General features: G+C 38.8%; 1 protein-coding gene across 1 annotated transcript in view; it reads left to right on the top strand.

Moving 5' to 3' along the window:
* Positions 1–18,224, top strand: part of LOC135324917 (dimethylglycine dehydrogenase, mitochondrial-like) — a 46,183-nt gene that overhangs the window by 11,759 nt on the left and 16,200 nt on the right. The window contains exons 4-11 of the mRNA XM_064501998.1: positions 119–283; positions 697–901; positions 7,000–7,248; positions 8,425–8,623; positions 13,285–13,454; positions 13,538–13,691; positions 14,596–14,761; positions 16,968–17,098. Coding sequence (XP_064358068.1) covers positions 119–283; positions 697–901; positions 7,000–7,248; positions 8,425–8,623; positions 13,285–13,454; positions 13,538–13,691; positions 14,596–14,761; positions 16,968–17,098 — 1,439 coding nt within the window. The remainder of the gene's footprint in view (positions 1–118; positions 284–696; positions 902–6,999; positions 7,249–8,424; positions 8,624–13,284; positions 13,455–13,537; positions 13,692–14,595; positions 14,762–16,967; positions 17,099–18,224) is intronic.

The following is an 18,224-nucleotide window of genomic DNA, read 5'->3' as shown; positions in this document are numbered from 1 at the left end:
TTTATGTGAGTCTCTTTTCAGTAGTGATAGTGGCAAAAGTACTATGTGCTTCCCAAACATGCATTTACAGAGATAAGTAAAGGTCCTTGCAGTAATTCACTTTTGCTCTTTGTTTTAGGTTGTGGGGTTTCATCAGCCTGGCAGCATCAGAATTGCTTCAACCCCTACTAGGGTGGATGAATTCAAATATCAAATGACTCGTGCTGGTTGGCACCCAACAGAGCAGTACTTAATCACGCCTGAGAAAGTGCAAGAGTTGTTTCCCTTACTGAACATGGATACGGTAAAGAATGTAGTTTTATGAAAAATAATGTCTATTGCTATTAAAATTTGGTCTACCAGATATGTAGAACTAGGGCCTGTTTCTTTAATACAATTTGTATAAAAGATTCTTGTTTTGCAGTGAAAAAAACCCCTAAAATCAGACTTGCATGCATTTCTGTGCATATTCTGTGCCATAATATTAAAGCACTGAGACCTTGGCTTGCATGGGAAAACTGAGGAATTTTACTTCCTTAGAAGCACTGTATAGTCGGCTATCTTTGGCTTTTAGAACGTTATATAGTTTTAACATTTGTTTTGATTTAACGCCTTAAGGTTTACTGAATTCCAGAAATACGGCAATTTTAAAACAAAATTAGTTGACTTCAATAAATTTTATTTTCTTTCATTTTGTGTGATTTTACCTCCACTTAGGTTTTGGCTGGCCTGTATAACCCTGGAGATGGTCATATTGATCCCTACTCTCTCACTATGGCCTTGGCTGCAGGAGCCAGAAAATACGGTGCTCAGTTAAATTACCCAGTCCAAGTGACTAATCTGAACTGCCGATCAGATGGGACGTGGGAAGTTGAAACTCCGCTTGGAGTAATTCAGGCAAAAAGAGTCGTGAACACTGCAGGTAGGTTTTAACATAAGCATTTGTATACTCTTGAGATTTGCAGACTAGTTTATGCTAAGCATCTGTACTGAATTGTCTGGATTATAGAAATAGGTAATATATGTTTTTGAATATTCATCTGGTTTGTGGTAAAATACAGTCTACATATATCACTTTAACAATATCATGAAAAATTAGAATTTAAGCTAATTGTCCTTTACTAGACATTAATAATATTTCTCTCTGGTTAGTCTCCAACAAGCAGTTAGATTTTAGAAACAGAGGAGACCTTTACTAGTCTACAGTAAACTGTGAAGAAGAGACAGGTTACTGCCTATGCATCTTGTCTTCTAAAATTACAGGACCTCTTATAAGTGCTACTTAGGAAGGGAAAAGGGATGTACAAATGAAATAGAAGTGTCTTTGCTGTTTTTTCAGAGACTGAGGATTTGCAGCCAGTAAGATAACACTGTCTGTTTCAGTATTATCTTTCTCTAAGATTTGACTCTATCCACATATTCTTGAAACAGAAGATTTTTATCGCCCTTTGATTAGTATTTTAAGCATGTACTTGGCTTGACAATAAATTTTTCCATGTAATAAAGGTTTCCTAACTCAAAGGAGCTTGTATTTACATACACAATTTTTATATTCTTCATTGTGTTAAAGAAGCCAAACTGATATTTCTGTTTCAAAGAGCTTTTGGGCAAGAGTCCTTCAGATTTGTTTCTCTTTTCCTAAACAAATCAGTAGGTCTAGAAACCTGTATGCAAACTAAACACTTCTTTTTATGCCACTTTATGGTTGGTGGGTAGAATAACTATGGCTGGTAGTTGTAATTACAAGTGAGTTGGACTAGAAGGGAAATAGACTTGGAGGAGAGAACTGCTTGGGAAAGGTACATGGGGATGGCTGGAGCACTGACAGCAAGTGGAAAGCCTGTGCATGAGAGGACTTGCTGGTTAAGGAAGCTCGGCCTGGCGGGTACTGTAGAGGGAGTGACACCAAGGAAATGGAGAGCAGAAAGGAGTCTGGCGTGATTCATTAAGGGAACTGGAGCTTTTTAGGCAAAAAGATTAGTAAAGATATTGAGGATTGGTTCCAGGCAAAACTGAGATTGTAAAATTGAGACTGTGTGAGTTGTCTGAGGACTAAAGACTGGTGGAGGGAAAGGTAGATGCGAGTAGATCGCAAGCAAGAGAAGCCAGATGGGACAGGATTTGACAAAGGAGGGAAACTGATTTGCACATGGAGTGAGAGAAACTAGCTGAAAAGGGTGTGAGGACGAGGGTAAGAAGATAAGATGGGATGGGAAAGAGAGAAGATTGGGATAGAGAGAAGTCTGGAGGGAATGAGATGGAGGATTGAACTCAGAGGATGGGCAGAAGAACTTGTGCTTGCTGGATGACCTTCCTTTCAGGGTCTGGAATGCATGCAGAGAGCCTTGTTAGATCATTCCTGGTTTTCAGACCAACTATGAAACCAGCTGGCAAAGTGTGCTTTCTCTTCTGGTTATATATCACCCATAGGTGATCACTTGTTATTGCTATCAGCTTAGCTAAAATGGCAGGGATCTGTAAAGTTCACCTTCAGGTTCTAAACCTGCCAGTTACCCTGTCATGATGTCAATAGTCAATCAGTCTGGGAATGATCTGGGATTATAGAATGGAAAAGCAGCTCTTTTGGCAATCAGACCTCTTACTTAGGCCCCAAACTTCTACGCACTCATTATTCTGAACTTTTGTGTCTGGAACATATTGATGTAGTATCATAAATGTAGTTTTTTCCTTGTATTTTTGTAGCGTAGTTGTCTTTCTTTTGGTTATGTATCAAGTTGACATTAGGCAGAGTTTTCTAATAACTGCTTTTCAAAACTTATTTGTAAAACTGGAATGCATCCTTGTGAAATTTTCATAGTCTTTTTTTTGATTTAATAGCTTACTAAACCAAAGACATATTTAGTTAATTCTCCTGTGTAGCTAACTGTTCAGCCAAAATGAACATTTGAAGTACATATTGCTGAACATTCTGGCTAACGATGTGAAATCAATACTATATAACCCATATCTTTTATAAATATTCTGTCAGCTAACATTCATTCTTCTCAGCCTTGCCTCATTCCTCTACAGATCATGACTGATATAATTCAGAGCTCATATTTTAGGCTCATGTTGCAGTCTTAGCACAGGAGAATATATCAGAGGGCTTTCTGCATTCTCTCTTCCCCCCACCCCAACAGACATCTGCTGTGGAACTGGAACAAACTAGTTCCAACCAATTTTTAGCTGTTCCTTATGTGAGATTTCCATTTTTGAAGAAAGCAGATCCCTAATAAATAATCTCTGACATGAACTAACTTGTATTGAGCCTGCTGAAGTGATTTGCATCCTGCTTGTAATAGAATGATTGATTAAAATCTGCAAAAATGGTGAATTTAGTTCATATATACAGTATGCATGCGTGTGTATATAAGGACACAGGTGCGTGCCTGCACACACTCGATCTCACAACTATTTTATACATATGTAGTGATGAAAGATTTTCTCCTGAGTTTTTTTTAAACAGGAGTTAGAATGCATAGTTCAACAGATATGCTAAGTAATACCACCAGTAAATATTTCAGCATCAGATGTTTGCAGTCTGCACAATATAATCATTACAAATGTCCCAGAGATATAATTTATGCCTTCATTTATCTCTACTATGTGTGATAGAACTTGACATCTGCTTCCAATTAGAACTTTATTTCAGTGAACATATTCTTCCCTTTGCCATTTTTGTGTTTGTAATGGCTTTTGCACATGGTTCAAAAACTTTAGACAAAGAAACTATAACATATTTCATTTAGTAAATCCCAGCTGTTGTTATTCTTGATGATTAAATAGCAATTAGCTGAAGTGTGAACTTTTTTTTAGAAGTACAGTATTTAAGATTTGGTATTGAGCATACCTAAAGGATTTGCCTTTAGTTCAACAGCATTTGAAGGTCATATTCAGACAGCTCTGATTGTAATATGCTTCTGGAAGCTTAATTGTTAAAAAAAAATAATATTATTTTCAAAGAAACAAAGTTAAGAATCAAAGACCTAAAAGTTAGTCTACCAGTTTTATTTTCTTTGAATATGCTTGCTGTCTACATTTTCCCACTGTTACTGTTTTAATGGGTAAGCAAAATAATAAATTTATTAGAATTTATTCTTGGAGCATCATTCCTTTTCAAAATATCTCTTGACGTCCAAGCAATTTTGGCAGAAAAACAGAGTGTGATACTAAAGATGGAATGCTTTGCTACTTCACCCTGCCCTTTTCCTGCGAGGATCATAAGCTGACCATACCTTAAAAGTCATATGGAAATGTCTAAATCAAAATAAATTCCCTCAAATTGGTTTCCTGACATGTCATTGTATTCTATCATATGTATATGCTGTCATCTTCACACATCTATAACATTCTCACATCATTTTTTCCCACATAATTGCAAAAATTAGAGCCTTGTGGGTTTTCAACATGTTTACAGATCTGAAAGATTTGTGGTTTTCCTACTCAAAGATCTCACGCAGAATTAGCTCCTCTCCCTTTTTTTTTAATCAAAGCAAACAATTACTACTTTGCCTAAATAGTCTTTGTCCTGGGAAACAACTATGTGAGTTTTATTGGGTTTCTCCAAATAGTGAGAAAAGTACTGAGGAGCAGAGCTGAGAGGTCTAAAGAACCCTTACATTACTGCAATAGGTATAAGCAATAGTTGTAGCTGTCTAGTCCCTGGCCTGGGCTTGGTAGAAAGGGGCACTGTGCATGAATAGCTGGCAAATAAGAGTGAATACATTCCTTTCTCTGGTGTCAGTCAACTCTAGGCACCTCTAGCCTCCTGTCAAATCCACACCTGTATTTGTCATGAGTAACGGAGCAAGCCTTCGCGAATGTGCTAGAAATTCAACTTCATTAGAATTTTTTTGTTATTCTCTGTATAAAGGAGCATAAAATCAGGTTTCATTAGCCTTAAAGAACATGACTATGACATGATTTCCTTGAGCTAATTTGACCAACTTAACAACTGTTCCATTAGTGAGCCTCCTCCAGATTGCGAGGATGGAGTTAAGAAGAAAAAGTCTTACGTATGATACATACGGAACAACCGATACTGTTTTTTACTATTTAGTGGGCAGGGGCTTTTAACTGACCAAATCTCTCTATCATGCTGTTGGATTTCCTTCTCCCCTGCATAACAGGACTGTCAGCAATTGTCAAGTGAATCGCCATGAAAGACTTCTCCCTCAGAAACTTTGTATTTTTAAAAAACTGTGGGTGTTAAACTCTGAGGCCGGTTTGTAATAACTGAGATTGACAGCCCTCCTAGTGTGGGGAAATGGCACAAGGCCAGCATAGCCCAACTCAACTTTCCAAATTGCGGTGGCTTTAGGCTGCACCAAAGATGAAAGGATGTATTCCCAAGCTGATGTCAATGAGCAGTGAGGGCCAGCTGGTTCCTGAGGGACCGGGAGCCAAGGACGGTAACAAGGTTGGTAGGGAGGGGCCTTGCCAGCCGGGCCACATCCTACGGTACCCCAGCAAGGTGATCAGAGCAGGCTGGAGGTGGCAGCTGGGGTCAGCTCGTAGTCCAGATCACCAGACAAGCTTGTTGTGATGAGGCAGGTCTGAGGTCAAACAAGGAAGTCAGTGTGCAGGTCAGGGTCAGGATCAGGCCTGGTGAGGGTAACCAGGATCAGACCCAGCCTGATGATCACCAGGCAGGTCCACAGTGCTGAGGCAGGCCTCAAGCCGGGAAGCCAGCCTGCAAGTCAGTGTCTGAATCAAGGAGGTCCATGGCCAGACATGGGCATGGCTGTGACATGACTTGAGCTGCAGACAGGCACACATGCAACATAGCTCAGGCAGAGACTGACGGCCTGGGACTGAGCTTCAGTGTGCTCCTGGGCCCATGGGCAGGAGTGTAGAGGGAGGCCCTGGGGAAGGCTGGTCAGGGACATTAAGCCTTATTAGTGCCCTATTAGTGTCTTCTATTTTGCCTTCCCCCAACACTGATTCTCAGCCCCACAGACTCCCCTGGGACTGCTGCTTCATTGGATTTTCCCCCTCCATTCATACTTCTCAGATCTCCATTCCTAGATCCAAAGAGTCAGGAGAGTGAGGTGGAGGGATATTCCAAGCTTCTTCAAGCAGCTTCCCACTTGATTGTATCTGTCTGATTCCCTGGTCTGTATGTTGCATCCTCACAGCAGGCATGAGCCATGACGCAGAGCCCAATACGAATATGGCTGGCAGAGCTAACTGGCACGGTTAGCTTTGACACAGGTACATCTCTAAGTGGATGCACCTTGGCAGCTAGAAGCAGCTAGTCTTGAGGGACCTTAACAGAGAAGACTTAGGCCTTCTTTAAATTACACCTAGTAGTTTACATGAAGGGCCCTGAGCGTGCCTCAGGACCAGGGAAGTTGCTGCTCACTTTATCTGATCACAGTTTGTATCAGAACTTCTAACTGGACACCAATAGGAACATCATAATGAATTGATTATTACATGAGAAACTTACTTAATGCAATACTTAATACAACTCACATGATGTATGAGAAAGAGGAGAGAAACTTACATTCTTGAGGTTAGCTGGCTAAAAGTACTGCCTTGCTCTATTGGGGTGTTAGAACTTGGCTACCCTCTTGGGTAAGTGTACTAGCTCGTTCAGTTGATAGTAAGAAACTAGGTTCAGATGTATGGTGTGAGCTAATTTATTCTGCTTTTCAGACTTTGTGCTAGAACTGCAGTGCAGACATATTCTACTGAAATAAACCATGGGGTTTGTGGGACTGTTAATTAAATTCCCCTGTGAATTTTCTAGAAGCCTAATTCATATTTTTTCAGCTATATTTTTGAACAGCTGTATACTAGAATAATGTATGGTGGTATAATTGGGAGCAAGGAGGTGAAATTACGGAGGGTATCGAAAAAATAGGTGGGATAATAGGAAAGATAAGTTGAAAATATGGAAAAAATGATATCTTTCTCACCTTCTGCAAAGCAGAATGGTTCCTGAAAAATTTTTGCTGTCTTTTCCTATTCATATAAGTGTTTGAATATTAGTTCTTTGTTTGTTGTCTTCTGTAGGCTTCTGGGCCCGTGAAGTAGGCAAGATGATTGGTCTGCAGCACCCTCTCATACCAGTTCATCACCAGTATATTGTGACATCAAGTATCCCTGAAGTGAAAGCCCTGAAAAGAGAACTGCCTGTGATTCGTGACTTAGAAGGATCATATTATCTAAGGCAAGAAAGGGATGGACTTTTATTTGGTCCATATGAAAGACAGGAGAAGATGAAGCTACAGGACTCATGGGTAACAAATGGAGTCCCACCTGGTAATTAAAACATTTTTTCTTTAAACTGATAAGCACTAGCGTGCCATTTAATATGTATAAATCCCACCCTGTCACACTGCCTTAAATGATGGAAAATGGAAAATATTTGCAATGCGCAATTGTAGTTCAAGAACTTTTTTTCAGAGAATGGTTATAACCTCTAATTAAGAGTAAATAGAAATAACACAGCAATATAATAAGACTATATGAAATAGGCACAAAATATAGTCTACAACACCATCTAGCCCTGCTCTCTGAACAGGTGCCTGTGCGTTGTGATTAGACCCAGTCATTAAATCTGTGTTTTGTAGGCTTCTTCACCTGAATAGGGATTGTTCAAAGCTAAGTTCTCTCCAGCATGCTGGCAGGGGCTTTGGATTTTTGGCTATTCCCCAGAGGTAATGTAGTTGTCAAAAAGTAACACAGATTCAGCAAAGGAATGTCTTAGACAAAATGCTGTGCTCAAAAAAAAGTGCAAGAGAGTTGTAGATTCGTAGATTTTTTTTTTCCAAAAAACCCCAACCTGAAGCATCATATTGCTGCTTATAAAAATTTACCGTTATATTTAAGCCCCAGTTGTCTGTTCACTTCTGGACAGAAAGTGACCTTAAGCCAATGGTCTTGCTGATTTAAAAAAGAAGTGTTTCCTAACATAGAACAATCAGCCTTGCTCTGTCAGCTTCCTCAACTTCGTGTCTCAACCAGTGTCAAGTCCTGCTACAAAGCGATGTTCAGTAATGCTCAGAGCCCAGACTGAAGGTTGAAATATATGCAGGAATTCACTCTGCATCAAGGAAATCATAAGCTGACACAGGCAATATCTTTCCTTCCCTCCCCAAATTGCTGCCATATTGAGAAAAGTAAGTCGTTTTTATTAACATGAAAGGAAGTTTCTGTGTTTCACCATCTCCTTCCTACTTCAGTGTTGAATTTGTGTGACCTTAGGGTTAAACAAATACATATAAAAGATAGTGTAAATGCACTGACAATAAACTTCATCCTGCAGGTAACTAGTGGTTTATGCGCACCATTTTTCCCATTTAGGATGAGAAAGGCTTGAACATACTGATGAATTCCATGTAACTATGATACATATAGATTGCATAACTGTATTGAAAATGTAAGTATTTTCAGTGCAATTAACAAATATATAATATGAGTCAAATATTTGTGCAGGTTTTGGAAAAGAACTTTTTGAATCTGATTTAGACAGAATAATGGAACATATTGAGACTGCTATGGAAATGGTACCTGTTCTGAAACAAGCAGACATCATAAACACAATTGCGGGTCCTATCACCTATTCTCCAGACATTCTTCCTATGGTGGGACCACATCAGGGTGTCAGAAATTACTGGGTAGCTATTGGTTTTGGGTGAGTAAATTAATTGCTACAACTTTCGTCCATCACCTTGTTAAAATGGCCGTCTGAACTTTGCAAAATTTTGTGGGTTTGGGGGTTGTTTTCTGTACATACTGTATGTAAAATGTAATTGTAAGTAGCCCTAATCAGCAGCACCTACATATTACAAGATTTTCCGTCTTTCTTACAGCTTCCTTGTAATTCTCACTATTTTTCAGTTTGTTTCCTTCTACCCCTTTTCTTCTGAAGGACGATGTTAGTGACACTTCAGAGAGCAGCAAGAAAGGGGTGGTACTTGGTATTGTGTGTGCAGGAAGTTAAAGCTATAAAAGTTCTGGGCTTTACAAAACACTTTCCAATTCATTTTATGAATAATTTTGAATTGCATTGCTTTCAATAAGTGTTTGGGGTAAGCAGAAAATGGTGTCACTGAAGCTGTGAGAATGAGTGGTAAAGGGGGAACTAATACATGATACTGACTTCTCGGTGAAGGACTGAAGGCGTACTAAGCAGAAGGCACTGCTGGCATACTGGGTGACTAGCTGCTCTAGGGTTACAGCCACAGAATGGGTTTTACTGGTGTTGCTCATTCTCTCCCCATTATGGTGTTTTCTTTGAATGCCATTTGCATCTTATATATTCTGGCTCCACTGAAGTCAGTGGTAAAATTCTTACCGACTTCTCTTTAATTATCGTAGTTTGTGCATTGATTCAAGATAAATAGAATGAACTAAATCCAATTCCAGGCACATGTTATTGAACATGTTCTGTTTACATTGTTCTTCCAGTTGCCTAATTTGCTGTTCAAAATCCAGCTCAGCTTTTTCCAGTTTTCTTTCAGTCCAAACCAAACAAACCCTCAGATTATAAGATAAAGCGGTATCACTAATGTGCTTTCCTAGCCCCCAAATTAAAAGAGTTTGGTAATTTTGCAATAATTCATTGTGAAAGGCATTCACCTTTACTGCTTGGATTAAAAAAAAAAGAAAATTTTCATCTTTTAGTAACATTTTCAGAACTTCTAGTTACAAAAGTGGTTTGCCTAATCCTAGTTCACCAGAAAGAATGATTTGGTTTGTTAATTATGCTGCCAGTCTTTGGAGTCTTTCTTCCTTCGTTGGCCTCAATGGGAGAAAAGTCAAAGTTACATATAGGAATAACTAAAGACTAGTATTATACATTTAATTTTCTTAAAACAACTTATTTCAGGAATTTGAATAATCTCCAGAAGTTTAGACACAGGTTGCAATTATGTTGCTGAGAAGGCAGTCTGTCATTGGATTGTTCTGTCTGCTTTTCAGGGACTTTTGACTCTCTGTTCCATGCTTCTGGGTCACTGCAGTGCTTCTACCAGTGTTGTAATTTTTTGTGTGCGTTAGCAATCCTTATCTCACAGTCAACTAGCAGGGACATTGTGACAGAGGACTTAGTGCTGTTAGTTCAGAGGATTTTTGTCATCTAAAATTAGCAGCAGTTAGGCAGTGTAATGTGCAAAGAAGTTAATAAGTATCATTAGCAGGGTTTGCAGCACTGGTGTGTTATTAAGGTTGCTCAATGCTTCCCATTTAAGATGGTTTTCAGTTGCCTGTAGCTTTGAAATTTTCTTCAGGAGGCTAGAATTTTCTTCAGGAAATTTTAAGTCAAAGCAGTGTAACCATTCCACAGAATGAGATTATTGGAAGGTATGTTGTTTTGCCAGTGTTAAGTTTTTTGGGTGTAATCTTTTATTTGAAAAGGTCTGAGATTTTCTGAGAAGGAACCTGACATTTGGCCAAAATGTCCTTTCTCCAACAGATATGCCTTTTTGCCATTCTTCACAAAATCTGTGCAGGAGGCTAACTTACAAGTTAAACTTTAAAAAAGTTTAACTTTAAAAAGTTCACAGTTCATAGATACTTGATAGACACTCACTAAATCTTGCACTAAAATTCCTGAATTCTATCTACAGTGGTATTCTACAGCCAGAGACTGAATAGGATTTTTCTTGCAGAAATGAGATAGAAAATGGCTGAACTTGGGAGAGAGACACTAGAAAGGATACCAAGGCGTGTGGGGGCTCTGAGTGCCTAGGAAAGAGGGGTGGAGTGAGAAACTTTAGGAGTGGAAAGTAGGTGTGAAATAAGGGATCATGAGCAAGTAAGAGACAAGAATAGGGCAGGGACAATATGGAAGATAGGACAGAAAATATCAAGTCTGGCAGGGATTGGAGGGAGAAAAGAAAAAGAAGGGCAGTCTGTATTCACTAAAGCACAATTTTCTCTAAATCTTCATAGGAGGACTGAGATTCCTGAGTTGTAGCACCCTTTACAGCTACATATAAAATTCCAGCCCTGCAAAGCGTGTGTTTCATTCCTTTGTAGCAGAACTGCGGTGGAGGTGTTAACACAGTCCACTCTCCATTAGCTGAGGCGATGAGGGATATGGGCCCGCCAGGTAACTGAAAATCTCTGATAATGTAGGCCCGGCTGGCAGCAACGTATGGGATCAACTGATTGCACAGTCAGAGCTGAAAACCTCTGCATTCTGCAGACACCAGTCTGCCCAGGCGCAGGGCTGTACCCACACTGGCAGCTCCACACTGCAGAGCTGCCTCCCAGGCTGTCTTGCCCTGGGGTTACCCAGCCATTGGCTCAGAGGTCTTCAGCCCAAGCTAAAAAGCTTCGCTGTTATCTGGTCTGCCGCCAACCACAGTCATGCTGTGGTCTCTGTGCTGTGTTCCCCAGTGCTTTTGGCTTCAGCAGATGGTGCGGGAAGGCTTAAGCTGGCTAGAAATTCTCCTGGAGCAGGAGCTGTTCCTGGAAGCATTGTAGCCATGCTTGCAGAACTCAGGCCCATGAGCTGCCTAGTTAACACCAGTAACTGCCAGTTCTTCCACAGTACTTACAGAGTGGCACATTACAAGCACTAGTCTTTAGTGCATCAGTTGTGGTGATACAAGCTTGTACTGCGAATCGGAAGATTTCTGCTGAATAGAGTGTGTTTGGCAGAATGACCTCATGTATCCAACTGGGTTTTTTTTTCTGTTTTACTTTGAAAAAATGAAAAACTACAGATAAAAAGCTATTATATCGAAGTAATCTCATGAAGATTATGAAGTCGAGTATTCTAAGGTTAGGAAGTACCAGAACTAAATTGCGTGTGTAATTTGAATTCCTTATGCATATGCATTAGTATTAAATGACTACATCCTGTTTGTTCCGTAAGATCTTTGCCTGTTTAATTCAGGGCATAGAATTCAGAATGTGAAGCTGATGGCAGCAATTCAAATTTGTTTTAGCTTCACTATTCAGTGTGAGTCTCTGTGATTTAATTACTACATTCTAATCTAAACTTGTTTTCAGGACAGAGTTAGTATTTCATCAAGGATTTTTCTGTGGTGCTCATTGGAACATTTCACAAATAGCAAAGAATTTATTTTCATGTGCCCCCTAGATGGAACAATATTTTGGCACCTTTTTAGGCATGGTAAACTAATTCACAGAGATATTAAAATCAAATGTTTTACATCATTCATTATTAGCAATTAATTGTCATCAAACCATTCCGTTTCAGTATCCCATCTGAGATGCCTGTAGTTTAGCATTACATAGTACTATTTGGCCATATCTAGACTTGGTGGTGACATACGCATATTGCAGCACCCCAAAGATCCTTGTCTCCCAGTTGTCCAGTTCAGGGACCTGGCTGGATCACATCTAACAAATAGCCTTTCCCCTATGAAAATCAAGATGGCAAGCATTTTGAAAGTTCTAATTATGATGCTTACGTACAGAAAGGTTTAAGTAAGAGAACCTTAAATCTTTAATTTCCTAACTTTTGAATGCCTGCCTCTGCTGTCTGATATTGTTCCTTTAATACAGGTTTCTTACAGGAAATCTCCTTTACAGTCTGATCCTTTACACTGATTAGGTAGAAACAGGACAGGTTGTTGCTACAGACTGCCAGCAGAGAATTCCTGTGTGCATTTTTTGTTAGCATAAATGTCATGGAACCAGTTCTGTCCGTAATTATAGTGGAAGACAGAGAAGGTATTCCAGGTAAGAAAAGGCAGCTTTCCTTTAATTCTGACACCACTGCAAAAAAGTTTTCTAGTTCTATTCCCCAGTTCCTCTACCTTGCCTTATTTTCTGTGGAGCAGTATAAAAAATACTCCTGGTATTTCAAGTTTGAGGGCTTCCATTCTTTAAAATTACCTTGCTAGGTTTCTCTCTTCGTTTTTGTTGTTGTTGCTCTTGTCACTGTAATGTAAATATTCACTGTAGCTGCTGGAATATCTCTGTCTGTTTTCCAAATCTCAGGATTAAAAAAGAAAAGGTATCTGTTGCTAGAAAATATATTTTCTGGAAATCAGAAGTTTGAGAACTTTCTTCAGTATTAATTGTTGAGGACTTCTACCATCTCTGGAAAAGACTATTAAATTCTGAACTTCAGAGGAGGAAAGAGCTTCCTATAACCTTAAGCATCAGAATTACCAACACATTGGCAATAGAGTTTTGCTACTGGGAGTGTGGTAGTAGAACTACTTGTCAATGAAGCAATTAATCTTTGAAAAAAGGACAAAACAAAACAAAAAAAGAAAGAAAAAAATCAAAGTATTTTAGAGGCTGTGTTAGTAATAAATGCTGATATTGATAAAAATGACTCAGCACTGCAGGTCTTTTTCTGTTTTTAAGATATGGCATTATACATGCTGGTGGAATAGGAAAGTACCTCAGCGACTGGATCCTTGAGGAGGAGCCTCCATTTGACTTGATAGAATTGGATCCAAATCGCTATGGGAAGTGGACTACCACAGAATACACAGCAGCCAAAGCAAGAGAATCTTATGGATTTAATAACATAGGTAAGAAGATAATTTTTGAAGTATATATTATGTATTCTATCTTGGTGATGTACAGTATACCATGTTTCTTTTTATTTTTCTAGTTGGTTATCCTAAAGAAGAAAGATTTGCTGGAAGACCAACAGAAAGAGTCAGTGAGCTTTATGATTTACTGAAGTCGAAATGTTCAATGGGCTTTCATGCAGGATGGGAACAACCCCATTGGTTCTACAAACCTGGAGATGAGACTGGATACAAGTAAATGAAAGATTACGCCTTTTTTTGCTTGGTAAATTGTCATGGCAGCAAGGGCCAGCAGAGTTAAACTTAATGGGAAGCATATGTCTATCATTCATTTCAACTAAAGTATATCTATTAGGTAGCTCTTCCATTATTGTTTTTAAGCAGATTTTTTTTTCCTGTTTTAGAATCCATTTCATTCTAATAGCGTAGACATTCTAAGACACACATCAAGGTATCCTGTATATAACTGTTGTGGACATGGGGTATCATGGAACAGCCTAGCTCATGGAAGGGATTAGAGAATAATTTTTTCATTATAAACCTGTATTTTCTTCTCTGCTCCCTATTTGATCAGCAGCACGTATTTTCATGGAAAAGCTTATTCCTGTCTCAATAATTCTTAGGAAGGGAGGAGCCCAATCCTCCTTTACTTCTCTGTGCCTGCCTACCTAATCACATGCTTGCATCAGGGAGTGGCCAGCAGATACATATGTTTTCCGCAGGACTGCTGGAGTCCTAAGCTAAATGAGGCTTACGAAGGAATGAGGAGACACTCTCTGGTGTTCAGAAAGTAAAGCTTTGACACCTTAAACTCAAATAAATGATTCAGCAACGAAGCATGCTGTGAATTTATCCAGGATTACATAATGAAAGTGTACTAGTTCTGCTAGCGTTTGAACAGTTCACAATTTATTCTCCAAAATGGGTGATAAAACATCAACCCATATCTTACTCTGTTGTTAAAGGATTTAATAATTAATCTGTGTTAGACCAAGGAAAATATTGGGTAAGCTACCTACAATTAGGAAAGTCCATCTGTTTTGAATGATTTTCAGTCAAGAATCTGAAGACTACATTTTGCTGAAAAGAGCACAAAATGGCCAGATTGTGTTTTATATGTATAAATGCTCTGTTTCAGACCCAGTTTTCGGCGCACAAACTGGTTTGACCCTGTGGGTCGTGAGTATAAACAGGTTATGGAGAAAGTCGGTGTGATTGACCTGTCACCATTTGGCAAGTTTAAAGTAAAAGGCACTGATTCTGTTAAACTGCTGGATCATCTATTTGCAAATGTTGTTCCAAAGGTAAATGGGACAGTGATGACTGTTCTAATACAGGATTTAGACAAATTAAATCTATTTCAGAAATTGAAAATGAGGCTTAATATTGGTATAATATCTTTCAGATGCCAAATACTCCAGGTCCCTTGGAGAAATTCCTGTGTTAGGAAATATATTTTACTTAATTAAGAGCATGAACAGTGGAGTTTATATATTAGAGTGGCTCCAAGCAGAAATACCCACTGGCAGAAATCTTTATCTAAAGAAAGTCAAGGGAATTTCACCTGGAATTTTTTTACTACGGCACTAGAAGAGCTAGGGAGCTGCCTATCTAAAACTGTGCCATGCTGTGGCAGCTTCAGGCAGCAGAGGAGAACAGTGGATGTAGCAGGATGTAGCAGGATGATGTATTCTTCCTGGGTGCACAAGGGAACAGTTTTTCTAAATGTGACCCATGCTTATTTTCCATCACTCTCATGCTAGCTGTTTCAGAGCTTGCTGCCTGGAGCAGGCAGGATTGCAAATATTCAGGCTGCTCAGCTTTCAGGCTCACACCTATCCTTTTTCCACAAATGTGACTCTGCTCACAGCTCCTGAGAATATGATCCCATTCGCAGAAAAGTCACACTGTGACTAACCACGCCAGGTTTCTTATTCTTGGCCCTTAGTTCATGATAGTGCTCCATGCATCCCTTTATCTTCATGCTTTCTACTCTCATCTAGTGTCTGTAACTTCAGAGAAGCACCTCCAGTCAGCCGATTATTCATTTCTTTAGGGCTATAGCCCTGGGGTTTGCCTGTTTCAGCACAGAATTTCATTAAGCTTTTGCTGTAGTTGACAGTTTTAGCTGCTTCAGACACTAGAGGGAGGAAGCACTGCAAGTAGATTGACACTATAGTCATGAAGGTAGGCACATCTGTTCAGAGGTCAGACCCAAATGAATGGGAATGCTGTGCACAAGAGTGGTGTCCAGTAGGCTTGGGAGAAAGATCAACCCAAACTGTTGTGTTATATTTTTTTACTTGTATTAATTTTGTGATAGTGAGGTAAATTAAAAGTTCCCTGCTTGTCTTCTCTGTAGCCTGGGGTAGAGGTGAGGTAACCAGGTCAGCATGGTCAGTGTTGCCAAGGGGAAGAAAAAAGACAAGCAGCAAAATAGAATGAACAGTTTATGAGTCCACTTAAGAAGATCCAGCATTCACAACAGTTGATTATTTAAGCACACAAAGTCTGATTTTGGTACCTTTCATGTCTGCATCGTAACATAATTCAAAGAAGGTACACTTGTATCACAACTGGGTTGGGTGTGGCTAGCATCAGAGCCTGATGATTTAACTATGTATCTGTAATATACTAGTAATTATATTAATGTGATATGACCTTGCAAAAGAATTTTAATATCTGCAGTATTTTTACTTCCATTCATTGTCTGAAATCTGGGCACTGACTGGATTGACAAGATTCTCATGAAAGCAGGATGAAACATAGGAGATTAAATTCTGCTTCTGTAAACAGGCAAGCACAGCAGCTATGGCACATTCACACTTCTGCTTGTATGGATGATGAGCATGCATACATTTTATGGGCACAGTTTAGTAACTGCGGCTGGAAATTTTACCTCAAGAACTCACATTTCTGCACAGAAACCTGACTCAGATCCACAGAGATGGAGGTTCATAGTTAGCTACTACACAGGGCCACAAAATCATCAGGCAGCTCACTATTTCTTTCTTTAAAGTAATGGGTTTTTATATGGGGCAAAGTATGTTATCCTTTGGGGATCTGAAAGCTTTATTCACGTGATTCAAAAAGAATAATTATGTCAATAACAGAAGCAGAATTTTTTATTCTGATGGTTGTTAAACTAAAAGTGATTGGATTAGTTCACATTGAAAATGCATTCTTCAGTCAGCTGTGGCTTAAAAAAGCCTTATATAATATACAGTTAACAAATACTTATAGAGGCCTTGATTCATCTAATTTCAAAAATATAATTTTTTCTATGAAGAAAAAGTGAGATTTCCACTGTAAAGTTAAAGCCTAGCCAATTGTGTATCTGTCCTCTCCTATTCTGGCATTGCAGAACAAATATAGAAAAAGTTATTCTTTCAAGTAAAGTAAAATAGCTGAAGACTTAAGTACAAAGTCATATTTCAATATTTTTTCGAATATTTAAGAATTGAAATGTTTTATTTTGCATCTGTGATAATTATGAGTTCTACTGTATAGGTGGGTTCTACAAATATAAGTCATATGTTAACACCAAGAGGAAAAGTTTATGCTGAACTAACGGTCTCTCAGCTGTATCCAGGAGAATTTATGCTCGTGACTGGCTCTGGGTCGGAACTCCATGATCTGAGGTAAGTTTAATTTTGATACAGTAAGTACACAATGCTGTACAGTCACAGTAATATAGAAACCTGTTGACTAAGGGCCAATTTCATAATTATTTCTCAGAGAAATTTCACTGGATTTAAGAGAATTCTATGTTTATAAACTTAGTTGAAGTGAATCCTGAAGTGTAAGCAGTTGCATATTGGAATGCCCTTGATGTAAAAAGATGGACAATTTACTGATAGTTATGCAGTCTACTTTAATATAAGTAGTTCTTGTTTTGTTGTTGGACCTGTTTGTGTTTGACATTGTATGGTGGAGCACAGCAGGGTTCTTCCTTTCCAGTGTTTTCTCTTACACAAAAAAGAATATTGGCATTAAACATGGATAACCCCGGAGGCACTGACTTAGTCAATACAGATGTGTAGTGCAGTCTTGGTGATATTGCGATAATGCTTTCTGGGGTTTTGGGCTCTGGGATCACAAAGTGTAATGGATGAAAGAAAGGAGATAGAAACACTTGCAGGATGATTGCATTAAAATGCTTTTCATAAGATGTGCATTGTAAGTGAAATTTCTGGTGCTAGTAGTGACTGTACACACATACTAAAAAAGGATTTTTCTTACTGGAGAAGAAAATCTGCAATTTGCTGACAAATCAGTCCTTAAAATGAATCAAAACATAACAGACTGACATTTGCTACCCCAACACACAGTGAATAATACACTGTTCTATAAGCAGGCCCATGGGAATCAGTAGGAACATTGGCACGTTAAAGCACCAAATGCAAGTAAAAAAGGCAGAACCAGACTGAATGCATTTACTTCCAAAGAATTTCAGCAGCTCCATTTGGTTCTCTCCTGTGCCTGAGATCTTTTAACATTGCATAACAAAACAGTACTTCATAAGATTTTAACTATACCCTTTCATTTATTTTGAGAGCTTCCTGAAAGACAATACCTAGCTGATGTTTTTGATCGAATCAAGACACAAAACTGAACTTCCTGCCAAGACTTTAAATACTCTATCAGAAAGCAATAAGCCCAGTTGTACATTTATGTTAACACAGGAATTTATGTTGAGCTTTCTGATGTTCCTCGTGTTTATTGCTTACTCTCTTTGTATGCTGACTTTTTATTAATGGATCCAAA

This window comes from Dromaius novaehollandiae, chromosome Z, assembly GCF_036370855.1.
Source record: "Dromaius novaehollandiae isolate bDroNov1 chromosome Z, bDroNov1.hap1, whole genome shotgun sequence".
In the NCBI taxonomy this organism is placed as follows: Eukaryota; Metazoa; Chordata; class Aves; order Casuariiformes; family Dromaiidae; genus Dromaius; species Dromaius novaehollandiae.
The sequence above is the reverse complement of the archived record's forward strand: the minus strand, read 5'-3'. Positions and strand labels throughout refer to the sequence as shown.